The following is a 22,848-nucleotide window of genomic DNA, read 5'->3' as shown; positions in this document are numbered from 1 at the left end:
ACACTAAAAATACAAAAAAAACCAACAAAAACAAAAGCCTGAAGAAATGGAAAGCAGATTCATTCCAAAACTTTGTTCTAAAGCCCAGACAGTAAACCCTGAGCTCAAAACAGTAGGGCTTGAAGTTCAACTTTTGTTACACAGGAAAAAGACACTCTTAGATAAAGAGTTAGTAATTGAAAAGGTCACAGAGACACTGATCAGTGATATATATAAGAAGTTGCATCATAAAGCACTTCTGCCTCTGCTCTCTCATCTCTTGCCCCCAGGATGTAAAGTTCAATCAGTAGGACATCTCAGGAAATGTCATACAAAACTCACAGCACATACAAGCACATCCAGTCAGATTTTGGAGGCCCACAGAAGACACAAGCTGCCGTTCTGAGCAGGATTCAAACCTGTGGAGATGATCTGTCTGCTCTAAATAACTGTCTGCTCTCCTGACTCACTCCCTTCTTTCCCTGAAATAGGAGTCAATTTTGCAGGATACTGGCAAACCAAACACAGCCTCTACAAAACACTTAACAGCCAACACCTTAAAGAAAACATAAAATATACCTGAGTCATAGAAAGTCAAATAAAATAGAGGTAAAGCATCTAATGTGCTTGTAGCACAGTTTGCTGTGAAAACAAGCTATCCTGCCTCTTAAGGGGTGTTCTAACAGTCCCTGGGCATACACACTTTAACATTAACATGAAAATAAAGCATAATTTTAGGCTCAACACCCTCATTAGGTATCATCTATTAGATCAGCATAAAACAACTTGCTGTCTTGGCAGATTGCAGCTCATCTGCTGAATGGCAACAGAAACAGGACCCAGTGTAAAAAAAGGCTACAGAACCCACTGTTATGGCAGTTAAGCATTGCCCAGTATCTCAGCCACTGACTTCCTTCCATGCTCAGCAAAGACCTAGTCACAGCTGTACCTTTCACAGGAAGTCACCAGCTTACACAAGCCTCAAGTTCAAAGCAGTCCTCTAAGATCTGATCAACACATGTTTTAAGCTGCCATTGTTGTTAATACAGTTACTTGTGTGTAGAGTATAATACGTGATATAGTAATTACAGGGTTCTGTGTCTCTGACCTCTTATAAGCACTCTGAAGTTCAAGATTTGATTTGGAAGTTTCACTTTCTGGTTTGTAAATTAAATCCTACAGTATATGAGGTAACAGAAAAACATATCAGGAATTTGTTCCTAACTTCAAAAGCAGAGTCTGAAAATAACATTAAAAAGCATTTGGTCTACTCAAATAAGCAACACCCTCACAGAAAATCTGATGCAGCATGACTAAGTGAAGAGTAAGGTGTTTCAAGTACTGGCTTAAGTGCTGTGCTCAAAGGGTTGTGAGCAGCAGGATGAATTCCAGCTGGAAACAGTCACTGCTGGAGTAATCCAGACCTTAGTATTTTGCATCAATGCTTCTCCATTGATGGCATCATGGGACAGAGCACACCCTCAGAAAGCTGCAGCTGATCCAAAACTGGAAGGAGTTGATGCACCACAGAGTTGCACTGTCAGTGAGAGGGACCTCAAGAGGCTGTAGAAATGTAGAAACTTGGGGGATTCATGAAGTTAACAGAGGGGTGGGTAAAACCCTGCACCTGGAAGAAATAAACCCGTGAAGGTTGATGACCTCCTTCATTCCCTTTCATCAGGTTTTTCCACACACTGGTAAGATCCCCCTTGAGCCTCCTCTTCTCCAGGCCTATTAGTCCCAGCAGTCTCTGCCCTTCTTCATAGGCCATACAACAGACACATAGCTTGTGCTGGAATGGGCCTCTCAAGACCATCTCGTCTAACTCGCTGCAATTAGCAGGAACATCTTCACAGATGCTCTGTTGCTCAGAGCCCAGTTCTTGACCTGACCTTGAACACTGCCAGGGATGGAATATTCAATCACCTCTCTGGGCAACCTGTTCCAGTCTCATCATCATTATAAAAAAAATTCTGTACGTATAATCTGAATGTAGTGTCCAGTGAGACTGTTACCTCCACCCTTGGAGATAAAGAGTCTGATAATCCTGGGCAATCTGCTCTAGTTGATCATGCTTGGTGCAGTTCTAGACAGGACTAGATTCCTTCCAACCTGAACTACTGTACAGTTCTAAGATTCAATAGATGTACAAGCCACACGAGAATGTAACCTTAACTACTTTTCATTACAGAAAACAAAGTTGAAGAAATTAGCCAAAATTAAGACTGCATGTTGCATACAATTGCCTAATATCTGACAAAGCTCCTGAATTACAACTTCTTAATTACTCAGTCTTGTACAATTAATCTTAGACATAAAATGTAACATGCATTCATCTTTCCTCTCCACAAGATATAAAATGGTAAACTACATCTTGTAAGCAGTAATTCAAGAATCATTAATATTGCTCCTTGAACTACTGGTCTTTCCTGTTACTACTGTTGTATATACAACACTGTGATGATAGTTTTATCTTTAATTTCCAGTACCTAGCACAGTTGACAAAAAAATTAACATCGCTATCAGGTTTTAATTTGCAACTTTTGTACCAGTAACCAGGAAAAATGGCATGAGTTAAATGAAAAACATAGTATTAAAACACAGCATCCAATCACATATACTTCTAGCACTAGAATGAAAAATCACTACATAGTTCAAACCTACCTTTCTGCAGCAATTTGATCTCTCCATTTTCTTTCTTGATTTCATTCATTAGTTTGTGCTTCTTCTTTTCTTTTTGCTTCTTCTCCCTTTCTTTGACTTTATCTTTGATTTGACCTGAAATGCAAATATTTCACTATTAAGCAAGAAGAGAAAAGTAATTGTAACATACATGTTTCCTATTACTCTTATGCAAGCTCTATTAAGAGGATATAGAGGAGGAGTTACAAGGAAATCCCAGTACTTACAATATGAAAAGCTAATATTTATCTGTTGCGTAATCCAACATAAGCTTCTTTAACTCAGAAAAGTTTTGTCTGTCATGTTGTGGCTCTATGCAACAACCCAGCAAGTTAACTATATAGTAATTTTTCCTTACTCCTATACATTCTGCTCTTATTTTGCATCTGCAGTCAGCTCATTTGTTGAAATTGGAATACGATCTAGACATACTCTGAACGTAAAGGCTTTTGCAAATACCTGGGAAAGACATTTAATCTGTCAAATGAAAAATCTTTTACATTACATTCACAGGCTAATGCATCAATAGCAGTCAGATATAATTAATAAAAACATGAGACATGCTGTATTCACACAGCAGATTTAATTCACTGGTGCTTCCCCTGCTTACCTACAATCAGCAACAGCTAACCTGAGCAGTCTCATTTTTCATTTACTTTCTTGTCAAGTCACTCCAGGTTTTTAAATCCCTGACACAGAAAAGCAGAGCCTCTAGGCATGCTTTCTGCATGTAAAATACTAGACCTAGAGGAACTAATAGTTTCAAGCAGTCATCTTTGCAAGCCAAGTTGAGATTCACTTATGAGGCCAAGCATTAAAGAAGTCAGATTTTACTAGGCTTATATGCAGTGCAGCCAGCACTCCACACCTTATTTCTTGGCCTGAAGCCAGTACCTGCTCAAAGAGTTCACTGGGCTTTTTAACCTCCACAGGGAAAGAGGAAATCTGATTTCAAGCTTCTACATAATGTTATGCTTCAGTAATACAGCTGAGAGATAGCCCTGATGTTTTATTCATGGTACTTGCATTATAAACCCCAAGTGGAAGCAAAGAAATCCAATTACTCTTCCTTAAGCATTCACATAAAATAGAAGTAGTGAGTATGTTCACTACTAACAAATGAGAAATATTTCAGAACCAAACCAAAGAAAGCCCTCAATTCTAGAAGGCAATGTAGAGTGACCCCTAACCAAACTACTCAGTAATCACGTTGATAAAGGTGCAAAGAGCTGACAGTAATCCACATAAGTGCATGCTCTAACCATGATTCCACAGCATTCTCATCTTTCTTCTGAGGAATATTCTAATGAGGATACAAAACTTAAACCCTTGCAATTCTTAGGGTAAGCAAAGGATGTCTTTTAGAGAGAGTCATAAGAAAATAAGTCAAATAAAAACCAAAATAGATGGCAACTGAGATATGTCTGCTGCCTCTCCACAGATCATAAGCAGCAGGGAGAGAACAAAAACTATATTGGCACAAATATAATAAGGTAGCTGCACTTACAGAATGTCTTAGTTCTAAGTGACTAAAGCAGCCATGTCCAAGAACAGCCTCCTCCTAACACCTCTGTGGGAAGGGATGGATGACAAAGCAGATTTATGTGTATAGCAGACCATGGAAACCAAATAAGCTTTCCTAAGCAACATAAACCTTTCTAGGAATAGGTTAAACAGACATAAATCTTCCTCTCCAACCTGCTTCTCCCCAAAAAGGAATCCCTAATTTGTAAATCCCCTGCAACTTGAGTATAAAGTTGGGTAAATTGTACAAAAGGAGTTAATCTAACACTCTGAAAACAGACACTCAGCCAGTAGGCAGTAACGCCAGGCTTGATTTATAACCTTGGCTGAATGATCAATTCAGCCAGAACTTCAATTATCATGGGAAGACCTAGATTTTATCCCAACATTTTTGTATGGTTAAGAGGCACACTTGACTTCTGCTATCACTTACAAATCAAAGCAAGATTAAAGAGCACATGCAGATGTTGAATATTGCTGAAAGAGGACAAAAGACTGAAAGAATCTTTTACTGCCAGCTCATGAAAATGAGGCCAATGAATCTTCCAGTTTTGTCAGAAGCAACACATAAAGACAGAGAACCTTTTAAAGAGCCTCTAGTTTATTTTCACATCTCCAAAGGAATTAGAGTCAATGGTGAAACCTTCCCAACAAAAGAAACAATGAATGTGTTCTGTAACATTCCACAGCAACAGCCCCGAGTAAATCGAGTAAATCGTGCCACAAGTGATTGCAAATACAATATAAATGCAGCTGAGGGAAGTTTGGAGTAAACATTCCCTTCTAGAAATCACAGTATTGTAACAAAACCAGTATAGAGACTGATGCAAGAAATAAACAGTTGAGAAGCTCAATTGGAATGTACAGATTTTCTGATTTCCTGCCTCAAAGCTCACAGAATAGCTTAACAATGGCCAGTAGTTCACTTAAAAAAAACCCCCAAACTATAAATACTGAAATTAAAAAAAAAAATCTTTGCATATTTTAAAAAAAAAAGTGTCAAAATGAGAGTTATTCCATGGATTAACACTTGAACTTAATTCTCAGTTGAAATGTCTTAAGTTTCTGAGTATGAATAAGTATTTTCTAGTCCAGCTTGCAGAACTCAAACACAACTCTCAAAATTCTGCATATTATTCTCCTCAGGGACATCCAGAAACATGAACACTCTTAATAAAATTCCTGCTTTAAAATTAATAACCCAAACATTAAGCAATTTACAACCAACATATCACAGAATAAACAAGTGAGTGACATTGGCAAGGAAAAATAAAATCTTGTTCTGTTGAAGTTATGAAAACCTGGAGTGCTCTTGTACAGTTTTTTTGAAGTTGGCCACAGGAGACAGCACTACACACATTTCTCCAATGTGAGTCCTGCCAATGGGCTGCAGCTCTTCACAAACTGCAGCAGTGTGGGTCCTTTTCCATGTGGAGCAGTCCCTCGGGCACAGCCTGCTCCAGCATGGTGTCCCATGGGGTCACAGGTCCTGCCAGCAAACCTGCTCCAGCATGGGCTCCTCTTTCCACAGGGCTACAGGACCTGCCAGGAGCCTGCTCCAGCAAAGGTTTCCACAGGGTCACAGCCTCCCTGGACATCCACCAGCTCCAGGCTGGAGTTCCAGGTGGATCTCTCCTCCACCATGGACCTCCCTGGGCTGCAGGGGCACGGCTGCCTCACCAGGGGCTGCCCCAGGGGAATCTGCTCCAGCCCCTGGAGCACCTCCTGCCCCTCCTTCTGCCCTGACCTGAATGTCTGCAGGGCTGTTTCTCTCAGATATTCTCACTCCTCTCTCCAGCTGTAATTGGTCCTGTGAAGTAACTTTTTCCCCCCTTTTAAAATATATAATCCCAGAGATGCTACCACCATCACTGGCAGCTTCTCACAGAAGCCAATCCTGCATCTCCCCTGCCACCAAAACCTTGCAATGCAAACCCAATCCAACTCTACTAAATAAACCAGTGAATACTTTTTAAAATATAGAGCTTTGTGTGAATAACTATCCCTGTCTAGAAAAAATACAACACCCAAAGAATTAAGAGATTTCTACATGTCTTGTTCAAATTCACAGTAAGGAGTGTCACCATAAAGTCCATATTCTTTGCTTTGCATGTCAAAGAAACAGTACACCCACACTCGAAAGAAATGCTGCAACAGCAGTACATTAAAATAAAAGAAGTGCTACATAGACAGGAAGACTTATTCTGGTGTGTGCCATTTCACCTTTCTAAAGGGCATCTGAAAAATATTTTCACTTTACAACAATTCTACACAATGAACTGAACTAATTAAGAATTATATGCATACTTCCTTCTCCAATTCCAAAGCTACATTTCTGAATGTTAGGTTAAGTACATAAATAAAAGAAATGGATACACACTGTATTTATACATTAAATAGCCATTTACAACTAAAGGATACAGTATAAGTTCTTAATTTCCCAACTCAAGAGATACCTTCTCATAATGTCTGACACAATTTCCTAAGCAGTAAATACAGGAACACAAATTCACAGATCACATCATCCTGATTTCAGAAATCTACTCAGATCTTTGCCTCTACTGCAAGCTTTCTACAGACAAAAAGGTAAACCTAGAGCATAGAGAGGGAGTAGTAAGTAGGAAGCGCTCTTTAGCCGATGGACTATGTGCAATGTGGTGGCTGTCACTTGGGAAATTTGCACCTGGAAGCCCATGAAGGAGATCAAGCAAGCAAGTCCATTTCAGCACTAAAGGAGGAGAGCTGTACAGCCCCGTCAGATGCCAAAAGCTGCAGCTGCTCTGCATCATTTTCCAGATGGTAACTCACATTAGTAGTCAGTCATAGATAATGTTCAAAGTATTCTGCCTCTCTCTCCTCTGTTTGATTTAAGGGCTGTCACTGCACATGAGGCAAAATATTTACAGACTACTGCTAAAGGACACCATCAATATGGATAACACCACTAGCAGTGTAACTGAAAGGAAGGGGGAATAGGGAGGGGCATACAAGAACATCAGTTACCATCCCTTCCATCAGCACTCTCCTCGCTTTGAACAAACACCCATAAAAATAAAACCTCAAGAAGCCATGTTTAACTGGTTATGCAGGTACATGAAGTACATTTAACATCACCATGTTAACAGCTTTGACACCTGCACTTATTAAATCCTACAATGTACACTGCAGAGCAGGTTTCCTAACTTAATGAACATGGAAAAACCCAAACAGTATGTTCAAGACAAAATAAAAATCATCAAAAAAAGGACAGGTTTCATATCCCAGCAACCAGGGATAAATGGCTGACACCCCTTTCAATAATTTAAGTTTAAAATCCAAGATATGAGTAAAGAAATCCCTTATCAGGCAAAAACATTTATTCAAGCTCTTCAATTAATGAAAGGAGAACAGATCTCTTTCAGAATTAAAACACTTCCAGAAAACTTAAACATGATCTTTACAGTTTCCATTTCCTCTAAGCTTTGCACTTCTAAGGAAATCTTCTACATGCAGAACTGAATGAGTCAGATTTAAGCTCAAGAACTGGGGAGTTGAAATCAGTAACAGACAATGTGAGAGCTGCAAGCAAGGCCTCTTCAAGAAGTTTTAGATCAAATGGTTCAGTTGACACAAGATCAGGAGGCTAAGAAAAATTATTTCTTATTCTAAAATCAGAGTAAGTTTCTGATGCATAAATGACACACAAAGCTAGATTCTGGGGTACAGGAAGGGCATGGCTCTCCAGCTTAGAAAGGTTTTGCTCTGCCTAGCAAGCTTCAAGTCATCAAAAAGGGGCCAGGGTCCCTCAAGAAAAAGATGCACTGCTCCAAATTTATCCCAACATTGTATACTTACATTAATGTCACTACCACCTCTGAAAACTGAACTGCATGTAAATCTCAAACAGCAACAGAAATTTGAGAAGTCCCTCTTCCTCCTGAATACCATATTTAAAACCCTAAACACTTTCTAGACATTGCTGCTTACAGTAGAGTATCTAAATAGAAATATATTGAAGAATTCAGATGAAAGTCATCAAGAGGCCTCATAAGCAGGAAAGTAACTGCTATATTTAAAAAATTCAGAGAGAAGGGGGAAATTAATCAAGCCACATAGTATAAGGAAAAAGGAAAAAAAGGGAAGTAGTAATTTACAGAAGAAAAAATAAAATGTTTAGCAGAAGAAAAAATAAAGGACAACTTTCCAAGCAAGATCCACGGCTCCAGTTCTAAAGAAGGGAAAAAGAAGATCCAAGATTTTCTTCAACCTATTTTGGTAACAGAGACTATGAAATGAGCATCCCACTGGATGCAGACTAAAATTATTAAGACTGAAAAGTGTAACTTCTTGAAAGCTAAAATCCCAGAAGAGTCACATGATACAAGGTAACAGTTACCAGAAGAATCATTGCTAAATGCTCATCTGAAATCTAATCTTATCTGTCCTTCAAAGACAGCGGGAGAAAGAAGGGGGGTGGGAAGAGGGGGGGGGAGCAAAGGAAGGAGAGTTAAAAGAAAAAATAGACTAATATTAAAAACAAGAGCTACCGTGCTATATTCAGTTTTCCTGCTCATACGAGGAATCCCCATCTGCAAGTCAAAAGATTTCCATCTCATTTTGCAACTGCCTGCACACTGAGGCAATCTTACAAATGGATCACTGAAGAAAAAAAAAAAAGAGGGAAAGAGAAATGGTACACAGAAACAGCAAGTAAAGCAGAAAATATGGATCATGCAACTGCATTATCCCTTACATAGGGACCAAAACCAAAGATTTGGACAGGCATTGTCTAATGAAGAGGGGAGTGGCTGAGCTGAGCTTTGCACTGTTATGAAAACAATGTCAACTATGAGCTGCTAAAGCAGAGTATCGGTTAAATGACTAACTGAATCAGCAGAGTCATAGCATGAACAGCAATCACTTCTGTCAGACTGACACTGTATTTTAAAAACAAAAACATTGCACAACTTTAGTTCCACTATCAGAATGTACATGACAAGTGAAATTTAAGCTTATTTTAAACAGCCTAAACCTCGTTATCTGCAGAATAAATCATGCATCCAGCAAAAGGCTCTTTCAGGTTCTCTGCATGGTAGATCATCTCTGAAGGGGTCACTGAACTCCATTCATTTAATGGAATCACAAGCTCTAAGGCCTGCTTATGACTCTGCAACTTAAAAGCTCTTTGCAATTAATTAAAAGACCAAAGAAGTCTTTAAACAAAGACTGAAGAAAATATAATTTTTTTTAAAAAGCTTTAAACATATCATCCATTCTTGGCTACTACCAAGCTTAACATTTTCCTATCACTTAGGAAATTAGGGTGCCTCAGAACTAGGCTCCTTTACCTTGTAATCACTACTGCAAGTGAAAGACACAGATCAGCTCCTATCATCAGCTTTTCTGAATGCAAGGTGAAAAATCTCACCATTTCCTCCTCAGTGTCAATACCCCTATCATCATTACCATAATCAAACTAAAATTAGGAAAACGCATTTGCTACGACTTTCAAGGCCAGATCTCACATTCATTTATCCCACATCACTGCACACCCTGATTCCCTGTATTATTTTGTCTACATCACACTCCTAGCAATCTCATAAGGCAAATTTTGCCATTCTTCTCCTGGTTCCTCTAGCTTTGCTTCTCATTTTCTCTAGTACTGAAATCTGTGCAGGCCCTCAGTCTCTCTCACAAAATGTAAAGCTTTTTCTCCCCACACTAAGAGCTCTGTGCAGCAGAGCACACAGCTCACTGATCAAAAACACAACTCTTCGTTTACAGGTACTACAATAACAGGGAATTCCACTCCATTCCATGCACCCACCTGCAGTGCCTCTCCATTTTGGTTGCAAACAGGAGGATGGACTTTTTCCATTTTCAGAGCCTCAAAACGACGACAGAACTCTCACCCATTCCACCTGCTTATCTTTTAGTATTCCTGCCTCTATACCTCTAGTCTCCCCATTGGCACAACCTTCCTTCTAGCAGGTGCAACACTGGCATGTGTACCAGTTCTGAATGCTAGGAGAGAAAAACAATCAATACTATCAATTCCACATTGCTGCTCCTTCTCCACTGCATCAAAAGCAGAAAGGTTGTCCAGCTGCAGACTCCAGGAACAAGAGACTGCACTTGCCTGCATGAGGCTGATTTTTAGAATGCACTGATGACAGCCTATAGAAACTCAGCCCATTACACCTGAAGAATATTTTATTCCTACTTCCCTGCCCCTCATATATCTTATATGTGCAAGCCTTTCAGTTTTTCATAATTACTCCAAATAATCTAAATATACCCATGCTGTTCAATTCCACCCTGTAGGCTGCCTAAAATTTTCATTCTCCTTCTATTCTACCTTCCTGGCCTTTTTGACAGCATCTAAGTATAATCTTTCACCCCAAAATAAGACCAGAATCACCCCATACTGCTTTTGCCTACTCTTTTCCTTTCTTGTCAGTATTTCAAATTAATTCTACATTCACTTATTATATGCTTCAGCCACAGTCCCTCTGGTACCTTTTTCCAGTCTGTAGCTTCAGCACTCCCAATGCACAAGTTCTGACTATTCCACCCACTCACCTGAATGTCATTCTTAGCTTTCCTCTGTACTTAGGATTCTATGTGCCTGCCCCCTAGCCATTCTTTTCTCTCTGCATCATAACTGCATTTTCCCCTTTCCTCTCTTGAGAAGTAAATTATTCACAGGATTAACAGCACAAACCTGTTCTTTAATCTACAGTCAAATATTGAATCACTTTAGAAAGGCTGGCAGCTCTCAGCAGAAGACTCAGTGCATCTTTCACTTTCTCACAGCCTTTTCTGCAAAAATATAGTTTCATTAAAATAAAGTTCTTATTTTATATAGGAAATTACACCACAAAATTTTAGGTTTAAAAACTACTTCCTCTAAAAAGAAATCTGTAGACTCAGATGCCAAACAGGTATTGCTTGCCTTCGAAAATTTATTTGTTGCAGTAGGTAAGTTTTCAATGAACAAATATGTAATGTAAAATGATCTGTTGTGAGCACTCAGCAATTTAAAAAAAAATAATTTGTGCCTGTGAGTACATAAGCTCTGAGAAAAGTATCTTTTCTAGATATAGGATGCAGAATCTCCTCTTTAAAGATAAATCACATCAATTATTCAGTTAACACTATCAGTGTAAATTTCTTTAATCAATGTGAAAGAATATTTCTTCTTGTTATTATAATATGGTTCCAAGATTTACTAACATGACTCTTTTTAACACTGGTAGGACACTACAGTAATCGGAGCAAATATGGTTATTAATTACACAGCTTTGCAAGAAGGATATTGGATGAGTTTCTTAGCAGCTATCCTTGAAGACACAATGACTTCACCAACATCAAACGGGTACTGAGCATCGTTTCTAAAGGCTTTTTCCCAGTCACCTTTTGGACAGGAACAAAGAAGGAAAAAAGTCCTAAAATGGAACACTTGAAAGCACTGAAATTACATACTTAAAACCCACCTGTACACCACCAATCAAGATCCAAGTAAATAATTTAAAAAAATCTCAATGGTCAGTGAATCATAGACTAAGATACTTATGGAAATTAGAGGAAAATTCACTAAGGCAGCCCAGACAACCTAATCGGCAGACAAAAAGGCATATTGATATTTGTCTACAAACTTAGCTGATCCTATAATTACAGGTATAGGCCACAATAAAAGTAACCTAAATTTACACAACAGCTGTAATTTATCTTTCCTTTAAAATAAAGGAAACTTGATTAAACTTCAATGTTTAATCAAACATGTACATTTCAAATTCCTCATATTTCAATGCATATATAAAAGCATCAACATCTGGTTTAAGGTCACTGGAGACTGGGAAAGGACACACTAGGAATAAAAGCATGTATTCTTGTACTATTATCATGTATTAACGTATTGTCTTTTAGTTCCCAAGATTTACTGTTGATCACAGCAGGAATCCAAGCAAGACTCATGCCTGACATCTTGTCCTACCTCGTATGGCCATTTTTGTCCACTACCACTAATGAACTAACCCAGCACTCCTCCTCTTATCCTGAGGACCTCGAGCATTCTTTGGGAGATGTGATCTTCAAAAAATAAAGAAAGCCTGGAGCAGCAGCCACATGACATCTCTTAAGTCTAAGTATCTAAATTTTAACTGCATTTTAACTAGTACTCAATGACTTAGCCTGTAAAAATTAATAGCCTAAGAAACTAGATTATTTAGGATTTAATTTTTAAATTACGGCGGTATTTTGCAACATGTTCTTCGTTTTTCCCCCCAATTCAATTTTGTTCGCCCATTTCTAATAAATTACTCGGCATCCTCATTTCCCTAATAGGTAAGAAAACCTAAGGCCTCTGGCAGCTTCTGGCTGACGCCATCGCCAATTCCACACCCCCTTTTTTGACAGGATCGACGGCGGACGGAGCCGCGGCTGCCTTCCCCACGAAGCCACACGACGCCGGCGATGTGTGCGCGGCTCCGGCGCTGCCGCAGGCGCGGCCCGCGCGCCGCCGGGGCAGCCCCAGCGGGGCCGCTGCGCTCGCTGCCCCTTCCAGCCCTCCCCGCCCGGCCCCCGCCGCTCACCTTTCGGGAACAGCAGCTTCACCTCCCCGTTCTCCTCCCGGCTCAGGGCCCCGCCGCCATCTCCCGCCGCCACAACGGGCAGCGCCCCGTGCTTCCTCCTCTCCTTGTCCCGCTTTTCCTTGGGTCTCTTGGGCTTGGCGCTGCCACCGCCGCCTCCCGCCTCGGACGCCAGCGCCAGGCGGTGCCGGTGGTGGCGGTGCTGGTGCTGCGGCTGGGACGAGGAGGGGGAGGCGGACGGCGGCAGCAGCACCGCGGGCGGCAGCAGCTTCCGGGACAGCGGGGAAGGGAAGGCGAAGCCCCCCGCGCCCGCCGAGGGGCCCGAGGGCAGCGCGGCGAAGCCCCACGGCCCGGGGCCGCTGTAGCTGGGCACGACCGCGGGCAGCGGCTGCTTGGCGCTCCCGCCACCGCCGCCCCCTTCACCGTTGACGCGCTTAGCGCCCTTGAGGCTCCGCTCCTCGGCTCCCTTCACCTTCTTGGCGGCCGGCTGGGATCCGCGGGAACCTTTGGCGTCCGGGGCCGTCCTGGCGCCGAGCAGCTCCTGCTCGGGGGGCGCCACGCCACGACCGGGACTGGGCGGCTCCGCCATCTTGGGCTCCGGAGTCTATTTACTCCCGGCTCGCCCCAACCGATCGCGCCGGGGGCGGGGCACGTCACGGCCTCGCCCAATGGGCCGGGGAGGCGCCGGATTGACAGCGAGAGCGGCCAATGGTGGGGCGGGGAGAGGGGGCGGGCCCTCAGGGGATTGGGGGCGGTGGCTCGGCTGAGTGCGCAGGGCGCGGGGGCGGAGCGGCGTGAGGGGAGCGCAGCGGGGAGAGGAGCGGCGGCGCTCTTGAGAAACGCGTTTGTTTGGGAATAAGGAGGGTTTCGACCCCGGCGCATCCCAGGAGTTTCCTTAGCGCCTCAGGTTTTGGGCTTCTCCGTTCTGGGAGCGGCTGACGGGATCCTTGCAGCCCCGCGGGCTGTTCCTGGGAAGGGCGTTTGCTTGGGAATAAGGAAGGTGTGGACTCGCGCCGCTCCCGGTGGATGTACCCGGGAGGCGATGAACCTGTCCCTCGGGACGTTCCGGGGCCGGGGGGGTGCTCTCCACGCTCTTCCCACAGCTTGGAGGGACTCGGATGGAGCCCGGCAGCCCCGGGCCTGGTGGGAGGGAGGCGGCGGTGCCGGCCCGCCGGGCGGTCGGGTGTCTGCCCCAGGGATCATTGACCGCCGCAGGGAACGGATTCCAGCCGTGTCCCTAACAGGAGCCCCCCACTCGTGCCTTTGGCCACTAGAGCTGCCGTAGCCGCGGTTCAGGAGCTGACTGAAATTCCCCTAGGTTCTAGTGCCGGCAGGAAGCGTCGTGGAAGTGCCTGGAAGTTCCTTTGGAGTGTTCGCACTGCCGGGCTCCTGCTCTGGCCAGTCACACCTCGCATCTCCTGGTTGCCGCGGGGAGAACAGAGTCGCTGCCACATTAAACCGAACCTGGCAGGTGGCAGCCAGATGAAGTTGCTCTGAGAAGTTCTGTACACGATGTATCAGCAGGCAAACGAGGTTTTAAGTTTAGATTTTTTTTTTGCTCCACAAAGCATTTTCATTTGAGCTGCCACCGATCAGCCTCAGAGTAAGCTCCTAGCACTTGGTCTATCTCCTCCTTTGTTTCTTTTGAAATTGTAAACCAGGTTGAATGCAGTTCAGTGCTCATCTCAACAGCAGCAAAGAATAGATTTCCTGTATCCAGACAACTCTGCCTTTTCCTAAGATGTTTCAAGTTCCACTACTGTAAGAGTGTATCCTCAAACTATTTCTGGGCCTGATGGAGGAAATGGAATGTGTGTCAAAGGAATAGTCAACTCGCATCCAATCCCAGACTGAAATCAAAGTACGAATCTCCCCATACATAGGCTGGGAAACTAATGGGCCTATGAGTATGAAGGTCATCTTCAACTCCCGTCAGAAATAATTTATTTGTATCAGTTGTTGAGAAAAACCTGTGCCTTTTAATGGATGTCTTTTTAACAGGTTAAGGAAAGATGACCCATCCACCTTAGTCCAGATCAGTGGTTTTGTCTCAGTTGATGTTAGAGGTGCCATAATATGCACACAAGGCCATTGGTATCCCTATATACCAGTCCCTAATGGAAGCTGGATTGTGGTGACTCTAGAGTGACAATTTGAGGCACCCCATGGCACTGTCTCAACTTTACAGGATTTACAGCCAAGTTCATCTTCTATGCCAGTATTGATCCCAAGTCAACAGTATATTAAGGTCACTCAAACTTCAGATAAGTCACAGTCATATTTTCACCTCTTGCTTTTAGGGGCTTTGAGTAACAGAAGAGCAGTGTTTCTTTGTTCTTGAACTAGAGTAAATCCAAGGGCTTGGTTTTGGTTCAAGGAGCTTACCACAACCTCTGTGAAGGAGTACATCACTTTTCTCCATGCAGGAGAATTAGCAAGACTTATTAGGCTAATGAGGCTGGACAGCTGTATAAATAGCTGAATATCTTAATATGTGCACTTATATCAATATTAATAATTTAAGACAATATTTCTGATCTTTATATTGGACATGCTTGGATGTCTTAAAAATGCATTGAATCACAATGCAACCCAGCAATATGAAATTAGACACAAAGATAAAACTGGTGAAAGAACTCATAGCCCAACACTTTATTTAGAACTGACAAATGAACTTACTTATAGTGTGCAGCAAACTTTAACAGCTGACAATATGCTACTAAACTCAGGTCAAGCTGAAGTTGTTTCCTGTGCTTTCTGAAGTAGCATATTCAGCTTGTAAGCATAAGCCAAATTTTTATTAGTGAATTCTTTATAAAATTCAGCTGGAGCAAGATGACAGAGTACCTATTACATGTAATTGTTGCTTGTTGGGAAGCAGTGTGACTAATGTTTGGAGGTTTGCTGCTGCTATCTCATACCCATTTGTCAGCAGAGGAAATTGCAGGGTGCATGAAATTCAGAAGCCGGCTGTGTTTCAGCTCCCGCAGTCATGCTGCTGTATGGGCATTAGAGGAAGGGGTGTTGTCCCTGTCACTTCTTTTGTCACCAATCACACAGATACATTAAAGTGTTCCAACATACCTATGGTGAGCACACATTCCAAAGCATTACAATTACATTTCAGGCTGTCTTTCTTACTACCTGTTTTTACTTTAATTAAACCTCTGGCTGCTGGTGCACATATCCCAGGCAGATGCTCCTGAATGAGACATACAAGATGAGAAACACCAAAACTGCTTCAGAATAAAGAGTGTCCTTAACAAAAAGGGGTTAAATACAAGCAGTATAGGTTGTGTAAAATACAGAATCAGAAATTTGTTCTGATCTTTATTGAAAAGAGAGAAACAGATATGAAGTGATACAATCTTGATAAAGACTGTCAAAACACTGCCCCAAACCAAAATACTTACACAGAAATACAGTAGTGTTTCACGTCACAAGTCCAGTCCCCTACAGAGAGAGAGAAGTGTGAACTGGGAATCTTTGTGGGGATCAGTCCTTGAGGTATTACCAGCACCCCACACACAGAGACCAGAGATCTCATCTCTTTCAGCAGAAGCCTTTAAACTGACTATGGAAATTATATAGATGTTCTTTTATCTATAGTTTTATATGCACTTAGGGAAATCCCCGAAGACCTTCTAAACCATGGAGACCAAAATGAGGTGAAACCATAACAGTAAAAATGTCAGATACAAAGCAACCCAGTATCCAACATGCATTAAAAAAATAAGCTTCCCATGTTATTAACCTGCTTATTGCAAGTGTGTTGCCATTTTAATTAGGATAATTATGAAATGCTGATATAAATGGTTATTAATCAAAGCATTTATTTAAACAAATTAGTGTATACATTCACCTAAACTTAGAATAATTTCAGACATCTATAAAATAAAAAGCTGAATGTAAATGTTGTACTCAGGTTGAGTTACAGTGTTTTGGCTTTATACTCTTAACTGCCTACCAAAATGATGCTTTATAGCCGTACTCAGGTCTCCAAAGAGAAAAACAGCTTTCAGACATGTTATTTAGTCTCTTTATAATTCCAACAGTTTGCTCTCCATGTGCTTACTTCCTTGGTTTGGCATCTGCTCAGTTCTTAAGTCAAGCATGGAAATAATTGTGCCAAGTGTAAATTGAAAACATTTGATAACACTTAGATGCCTTTATGCTGTTTTTTTGTTTGCAAAATTAGCTACATGTAATTTTTAATGTTACTAATTTTTTCTTCAAACTCATTGAAAGTTAATTCATCTTTGGAAATGGAGGTGAAAACTAGCCTTATGTGCACAGAACTGTACTAACAAAGGTGATCTCATAATATAAAAGTGTGATTTATTTTAGAAGAGCTTCATTTTCCATAGTCAGGGTTTTCAGAACAACCAGTGACATCCAAATACTTCTGCAATTACCACCCAAACAATTGAACTAAATGAGACACTGGGGACTAACTTGGCTCATAACTGGGAGCTGCTGACAGCATGACAAGCCTTGCTGCAGGGGGATAAGAGCTGTCCCCTCCTGCTCTTGTCCTTCACAAGGGACAGTGTCCCCACGGCTGAGCAGTGGGAATGTGCAGCCCAGCATCTTTGATCAAACCCGTGACCAAGGCAACAGTTATCCCAAAAAGCCATTTTTCCCCCTCAGAAGCAGCAGATGTCTCTGCTGACTGCTCAGGGCTGGTGGGTTAGACATTTGGCAGTGTGGCAGAGCAGACAACTGGGGACACTCATGGTTTTTATTAAGACTGCTCATCTGCCAACATTTTACAGAATCCATAAAAACCACAAAAAGGAGTTTACACTTCAGGGAGGACCTACAGTACTTGTTTCTTGTTTAATGTTTTTTCAAACAGCTAGACTTCTGCTGTAACAGCTCTTCAGTCTTTAGAAATGGTTTTCGCACTTGTGTTTAACATGTGAAACACCCTAACTCCAATATTTCTTTTTTGAAGTGTAGTGTAGTAACAATCACATTAATGGAACAAACTGGAAGGTCTTGATATGCACAATTTTAAATGGTATCTGCGTGAGGTTGAAAAGGCAATTTGCTTAGCTCTTGTCTTCATAGCTTCTTGAATATTTGAAAGATCTTTAGAATTTTTCAATACAAAAGATACAAAATTACTAAAATCAGTATGAAAGCAAGAGGATGCAAGCCAAGCAAAACTGTATTTTCTTACATATGGAGGAGATATTAACCTCCATTATTATTCCTTAACAAGCAGTTCTATAAGGTATGCATACATCTTATTGTTGGCAAAGAGTTCAAGTATGTATGGATTTCCTGTCTTTTTTTTTTTTTTTTTTTCCCTATCCCTATAGTCTTATGGAATGATAAACAGCTCAAAGAATGGTCATGGAATGGTTGGGCTGGAAAGATCATCTCATTCCAACCCCTCTGCCATGGGCAGGGACACTTCTCACTAGACCAAGTTGATCAGAGTCCTGTCCAACCTAGCCTTGATTTGGAGTACATTTAGTTCTAGGACATTCTGGTCTTGTGTCTTAGGTACAGACACTTATTTGCTAAGTAGCAGTTTATATTTGTTAAGTGTATATATAAAAAGCAAACAGCTAGTTATATGTAGCAACTAATATTTCACTGCTCACCTCAGCTTCTTGCTCATATAAACAGCATGTTAATGGAAAAATCCACAATAAAGAGCCTTCTGTCTATTCACAAATTTCACTCCACAGCGGAGGCAGCAGCTCTTCAGATCACTGTGGTTCTGAGAAACAGTTTAAGACACACTGTTGAAACTAAAAATGCATTTGCCGTAATCTCCTCAGATTGTCTCGGAGTACCAATGTAACTGGAAGATAATTGCACCTGAAATTTCTAGACCATGACTTAGGGAAGCATCTCACAGCACCCAAAAATGTTGAAATATATGTACTGGATGGCAATTAGGGGCTTTGGGATTCACTCAGGATAGACGGACTAACTTAAATGTAAATCTAACACATCATTATCAGCCTCGGATCACAGTCTTGAAATGGGAGATGAGCAGGCTCCTCCCAGCCTCTTCATGTGAAATCACAATTGTACCTTGTCACTTGTACAGTCTTGCCCTGGCTTAGAGGCAGGAATGCTGAGCCTACATGATGGATAGTCCCACTTCCAGCAAATGTGCAGGACAGATTTGTCATCTGACCACAGACTCTGGCCCAGAGGCTGCTCCAAGTGAGCTCCTTCATGCTGGTTTCTTCTGATGTTCAGACTAAATGGGAAGGGAGAGGAAGAAGCAGATGGAAAAAGTCTTCACACATTCTTAGTCACTGAAAGAAGAGACACTAAAAAGTGCTTTCTTATCTACAAAACATCATTAAGATAAAAATTCTAACAAAAACTCCAGCCAGCCTTCTGAGTTGTGTAACTGAAGTGTGCAGCGAATTTACAAGCAGTGATGTACCCCAGTGCCCTTTCTGGACCTTACTGTTACACATACTTTGGTCTCTAGCAAAGTGAGGATGTGTCTCCTGGTTTAAAATATAAATTAGATAGGCGTGTGATGTGGTCTGTGAGAGCACCTATCCATTTTTTGAGTTATGGGGAGTCCCTAAAGCATATCACATGTTCCAGAGGTGGTGAGGAGCAGAGCCCTGAATGGCTGAAACACACAGGTTTGGTTTAGTGACAAAGGCTGCTCCCTCACAAAACACCTCCCTGCAATCTGGGCTTTGCAGACTAGCCCAAGAGCAGAGCTGTGTTTCTTGGAGCCAAACCCCTCCTTGGACAGGGCTGAGCTCAGTCTTGTGGACTATCATGGAGATCTCTAAGAGAGTCCTTTTGGCTCATGTAGCCATTCCAACTTGGTGCCCAGAGGAGGCTGGCAGGTGCCCGAGGTCCAAAGGAAGCCTGATGTGTTGAATTTTTTTTAACTGTAAAAGTAGACACCCTATTTCCTGTGAATCAGGGAGTCTGAGACCACTCTCCCTATTGAGGAATAGCTGCCCAAATGAGAGTTTCCTTCTTCTAAATGAAAAATGTGAAAGGTAGTGGCAAAGAAGTAAATTCAGGACAACTTTGACCACCACCCAGTATTCAAACTGTGAAGAACTAATTTATCTGTAGAAGTATTTTGTAGGGTCTGAAAATTTACTTCCAAAAAGGGTAGGTTTAAGGGGAAAAAATACACTTGAGTGTTCTTTCCAGCATCAACAAACTGGTATGAATTTGCTGTCTGATGACAGAGAAGGGGAAAGAGCTGCTCAGCAATGCTTTTCAGAGCTGTTAGGTGTCTCACTAGTCCTAATGTATAATAAAAGTTGATTTACATTATAAAAATAATTACTTGCATTGCTTCCTTCTTACCAGTGATTTACATGTCAACAGGCAGACAAAGATGTATTCATTGCATGGCAATGGTATCACAGAGTGCCCTTGTTCAGGTATCACTTTGAGGTCTCAAAATCCCTGACAAGAGGTTGCTTTCTGAATTAAATATTCTTCACATCTCCACCTCTCCCACCCACTATAGGATGTTTCAAGGGTCAGTTTATCCTTATTAGGGTATTATCCTTCTTTTTCTCCCACCTTGGAGAAATCTTCGTCTGGGCCTGATCAGGAAAAATGCAAGAGGATTTGAGTAGATTTGAGGAGAACGCAAGTGCAGATTTGAGTAGAAACTCAAACACAACAATTCGTTTAAAAAAGCGTCTTCCTCGTTCTGCATTCCTGTTACCCAGCCACACCTCTCTGCCCTTCTGAGGAGCTTATAAAACCAGGAACCTGCTGAACAAGTTCACATCAGCCTTTTATTACCCACAAGCAGAGACAGTTTCCCCCTTGTACTTGCTACAATTCAGCTCTTCCCACATCCTCTCCTCCGGCATTACGTGCTCCTTGTTCTTCTTAACCCTGCCAGATTTACTTTTTACCACACACCAAGCAGAGATCATTCTTTGGATCACTTTACCCAGGCACCTTGCTTCAGTTCTGAAATGCTCACATATTACTCCCCACGAATCTCATGACCTGAGTTTGAGTAATTTTTTCATTAACTTTTGTAAAATCCAGTGTTTAAGTGCTTTTTCAGAAAAGCCTGATGGTATGGGCCCTTCACATATGGAAAGGTAACCCTAGATTCCCTACTGGAGTTCACAGGGATGGCTATTTTAGCTCTTGGATTGTCCCTAATGAAACAGATCAGAAGCTACATTACTGTTTTCTAACAAAACTGCCACCCTTTCACTGGTGGGTTCAGTTGTGTCCAGATTCCATAGTAACGTGGAATTAGAATGTACCAGGCCCAACCTTCCTTCACTTACAGCAAAACAGTGTTCAGTGCAGGCAAGACTGAAACCCTGAGATGAGAAGCGCACTGGGTAGGGCTGATAAAATATGTAATTGACATTACAAAGTTAAATATTCACCATAAAACATATACCTTTTGGAGATGCAGCAAATAAAAGAACACCTACAGCAAATGGACACCAGAGCTGGCATGTTTCCTCACAAGGTTTGTGAATATACCATTTAACGTGAAAACAGCAAGAAAGCAAATAAAAGTTTGAACAAATGTAGTACAAGCCTTGAAAACACTCTGATTATGAACCTGATGGGGTTTCTTGGTCCATTTAACATTAGTGCAGAGATGTAGCAGGTGGAATACATACTGGGATGGAATCACACACCAGGTGTCTTCTGGTAAAGAGTGCAGTTGAGTAAGCAGAAAAGCTCAGCAGTCTTTGATACTCCATGTTTGAAAAATGGGATCATCTTTGATCCAAGTCAGGCTCTTCTGACTTGACAGTCAAACTCTCAGTGAGATTGTGGCACTACCTACCCAAAAGATCAATTTTTTTACCTGCCTGTGATCTTTTACATTAAGGACTGTAACTCTGTGGATCAAAGTAGGAATTACAGATGTGAAAGACAACTTCCACCTGACTAGCTGAAATCTGTGGAGCCCAGTCACAGCACCTGAGGCAGAGCTACCCCCTGTCCTTAGGAATGCCTCAGAGCTCCAAACACAAACACACAGCACCCATGGATGAATACCTGCATTAAGCTCACCACAGCTGTTTACATGCACACGGTATGCAACTTTGCAGGATTTAAGCCAAAATGCAAAAATGTTTTCTTACCTTGCCTTCACCACAGTGCTTCATGCAGATAAAATACAATTTCAGAAGCAAGAGTCAAGTTTTTAAAGAAATCAACTGTTACAGCAACTACAACTGAATAGCTCAAACCAGCAAACAACATTTTATTTACTTACTGCTGTGAGGCTGCAAATACTAAGCTTTTGCCACGTGGTCTTAGCAGTGATGAAGTAAAACATTTGTTACACATCTTGAGGATGCGACAGCATTGCAGCCAAGAAAACAGTTCTTTTCCTGTTCTGTTTGACCCAACACTTGACAAACGTGTGTTTTGATTAAGTACATGGGTGGAAATGGCTACCAAAAATCACCTCAGAGAGCCTGGCTATTACTGGATATTACTAAGCCTGTTACTAACCACTTCACAGCCTTGCTGTTTTAAAGGCTTTAGATACTCTGAAGGCTCCAGAGCAGTCTGTGCTGGCTGGCTCCAGCTATGCTCAGTCCTAGGGTGATGTGCTCCATGCATTTAGTCTTGCTCTTCAGCCCACACAGGATGACTTCCTTTAGAAGCTATTTCAGCTTCTCAAGAGCATTTTGAGATTGTGAGAAAGGCCCTTCTTTGGCAACGGGTTCTAGGAATTGTGACTTGTTTGTTTATACTGCAGGGATGCTACTCCTCCCTCAAGCCTTGTGAAAATTCTCAAAGCCTTAGTTGTGTGCAACTGTATCTCTTGTTTGGTTCCATTGTGTGAAGTCCTTAACTCCTTGTTTTTCCTCAAAATCCCCTCTTGAAGGTGGTATTCATTACTAGTCATTCCGCAGTCCAACCCTGCCTTGCTGGGTTCCCTTTCTCTAGTGCCAGGTTTGTATTTTGGTGCTTCCCAACAGTCTGAGCTGCAGCTAAACACAACTGCTCCAGCAGCACTGGGTTATCACACTGCCCAGTCACTGCATCACATTTGATCTCACTAATTCTTTTAGAGATTTATTTCCAAAGAAACCTAGTCCAAGATTCCAATATACAAAAACCCAGAAGT

The 22,848-nt window shown here is 41.8% G+C and overlaps 1 protein-coding gene across 2 annotated transcripts in view; it reads right to left on the bottom strand.

Moving 5' to 3' along the window:
* RSBN1L (round spermatid basic protein 1 like) overlaps positions 1–13,376 on the bottom strand; it is a 50,513-nt gene extending 37,137 nt beyond the window's left edge. For both annotated transcript variants that reach the window (XM_031506994.2, XM_077783648.1), the window contains exons 1-2: positions 12,759–13,376; positions 2,644–2,757 (exon numbers count right to left, since the gene is read on the bottom strand). In XM_031506994.2, the coding sequence (XP_031362854.2) occupies positions 2,644–2,757; positions 12,759–13,344 (700 nt within the window). In that variant the 5' untranslated portion in view covers positions 13,345–13,376. The remainder of the gene's footprint in view (positions 1–2,643; positions 2,758–12,758) is intronic.
* Positions 13,377–22,848: the final 9,472 nt, after the last annotated feature.

Source organism: Lonchura striata, chromosome 5, assembly GCF_046129695.1.
Source record: "Lonchura striata isolate bLonStr1 chromosome 5, bLonStr1.mat, whole genome shotgun sequence".
Taxonomy (NCBI): Eukaryota; Metazoa; Chordata; class Aves; order Passeriformes; family Estrildidae; genus Lonchura; species Lonchura striata.
Note: the sequence above shows the minus strand (reverse complement) of the source record. Positions and strands in the feature narration are given on the sequence as shown.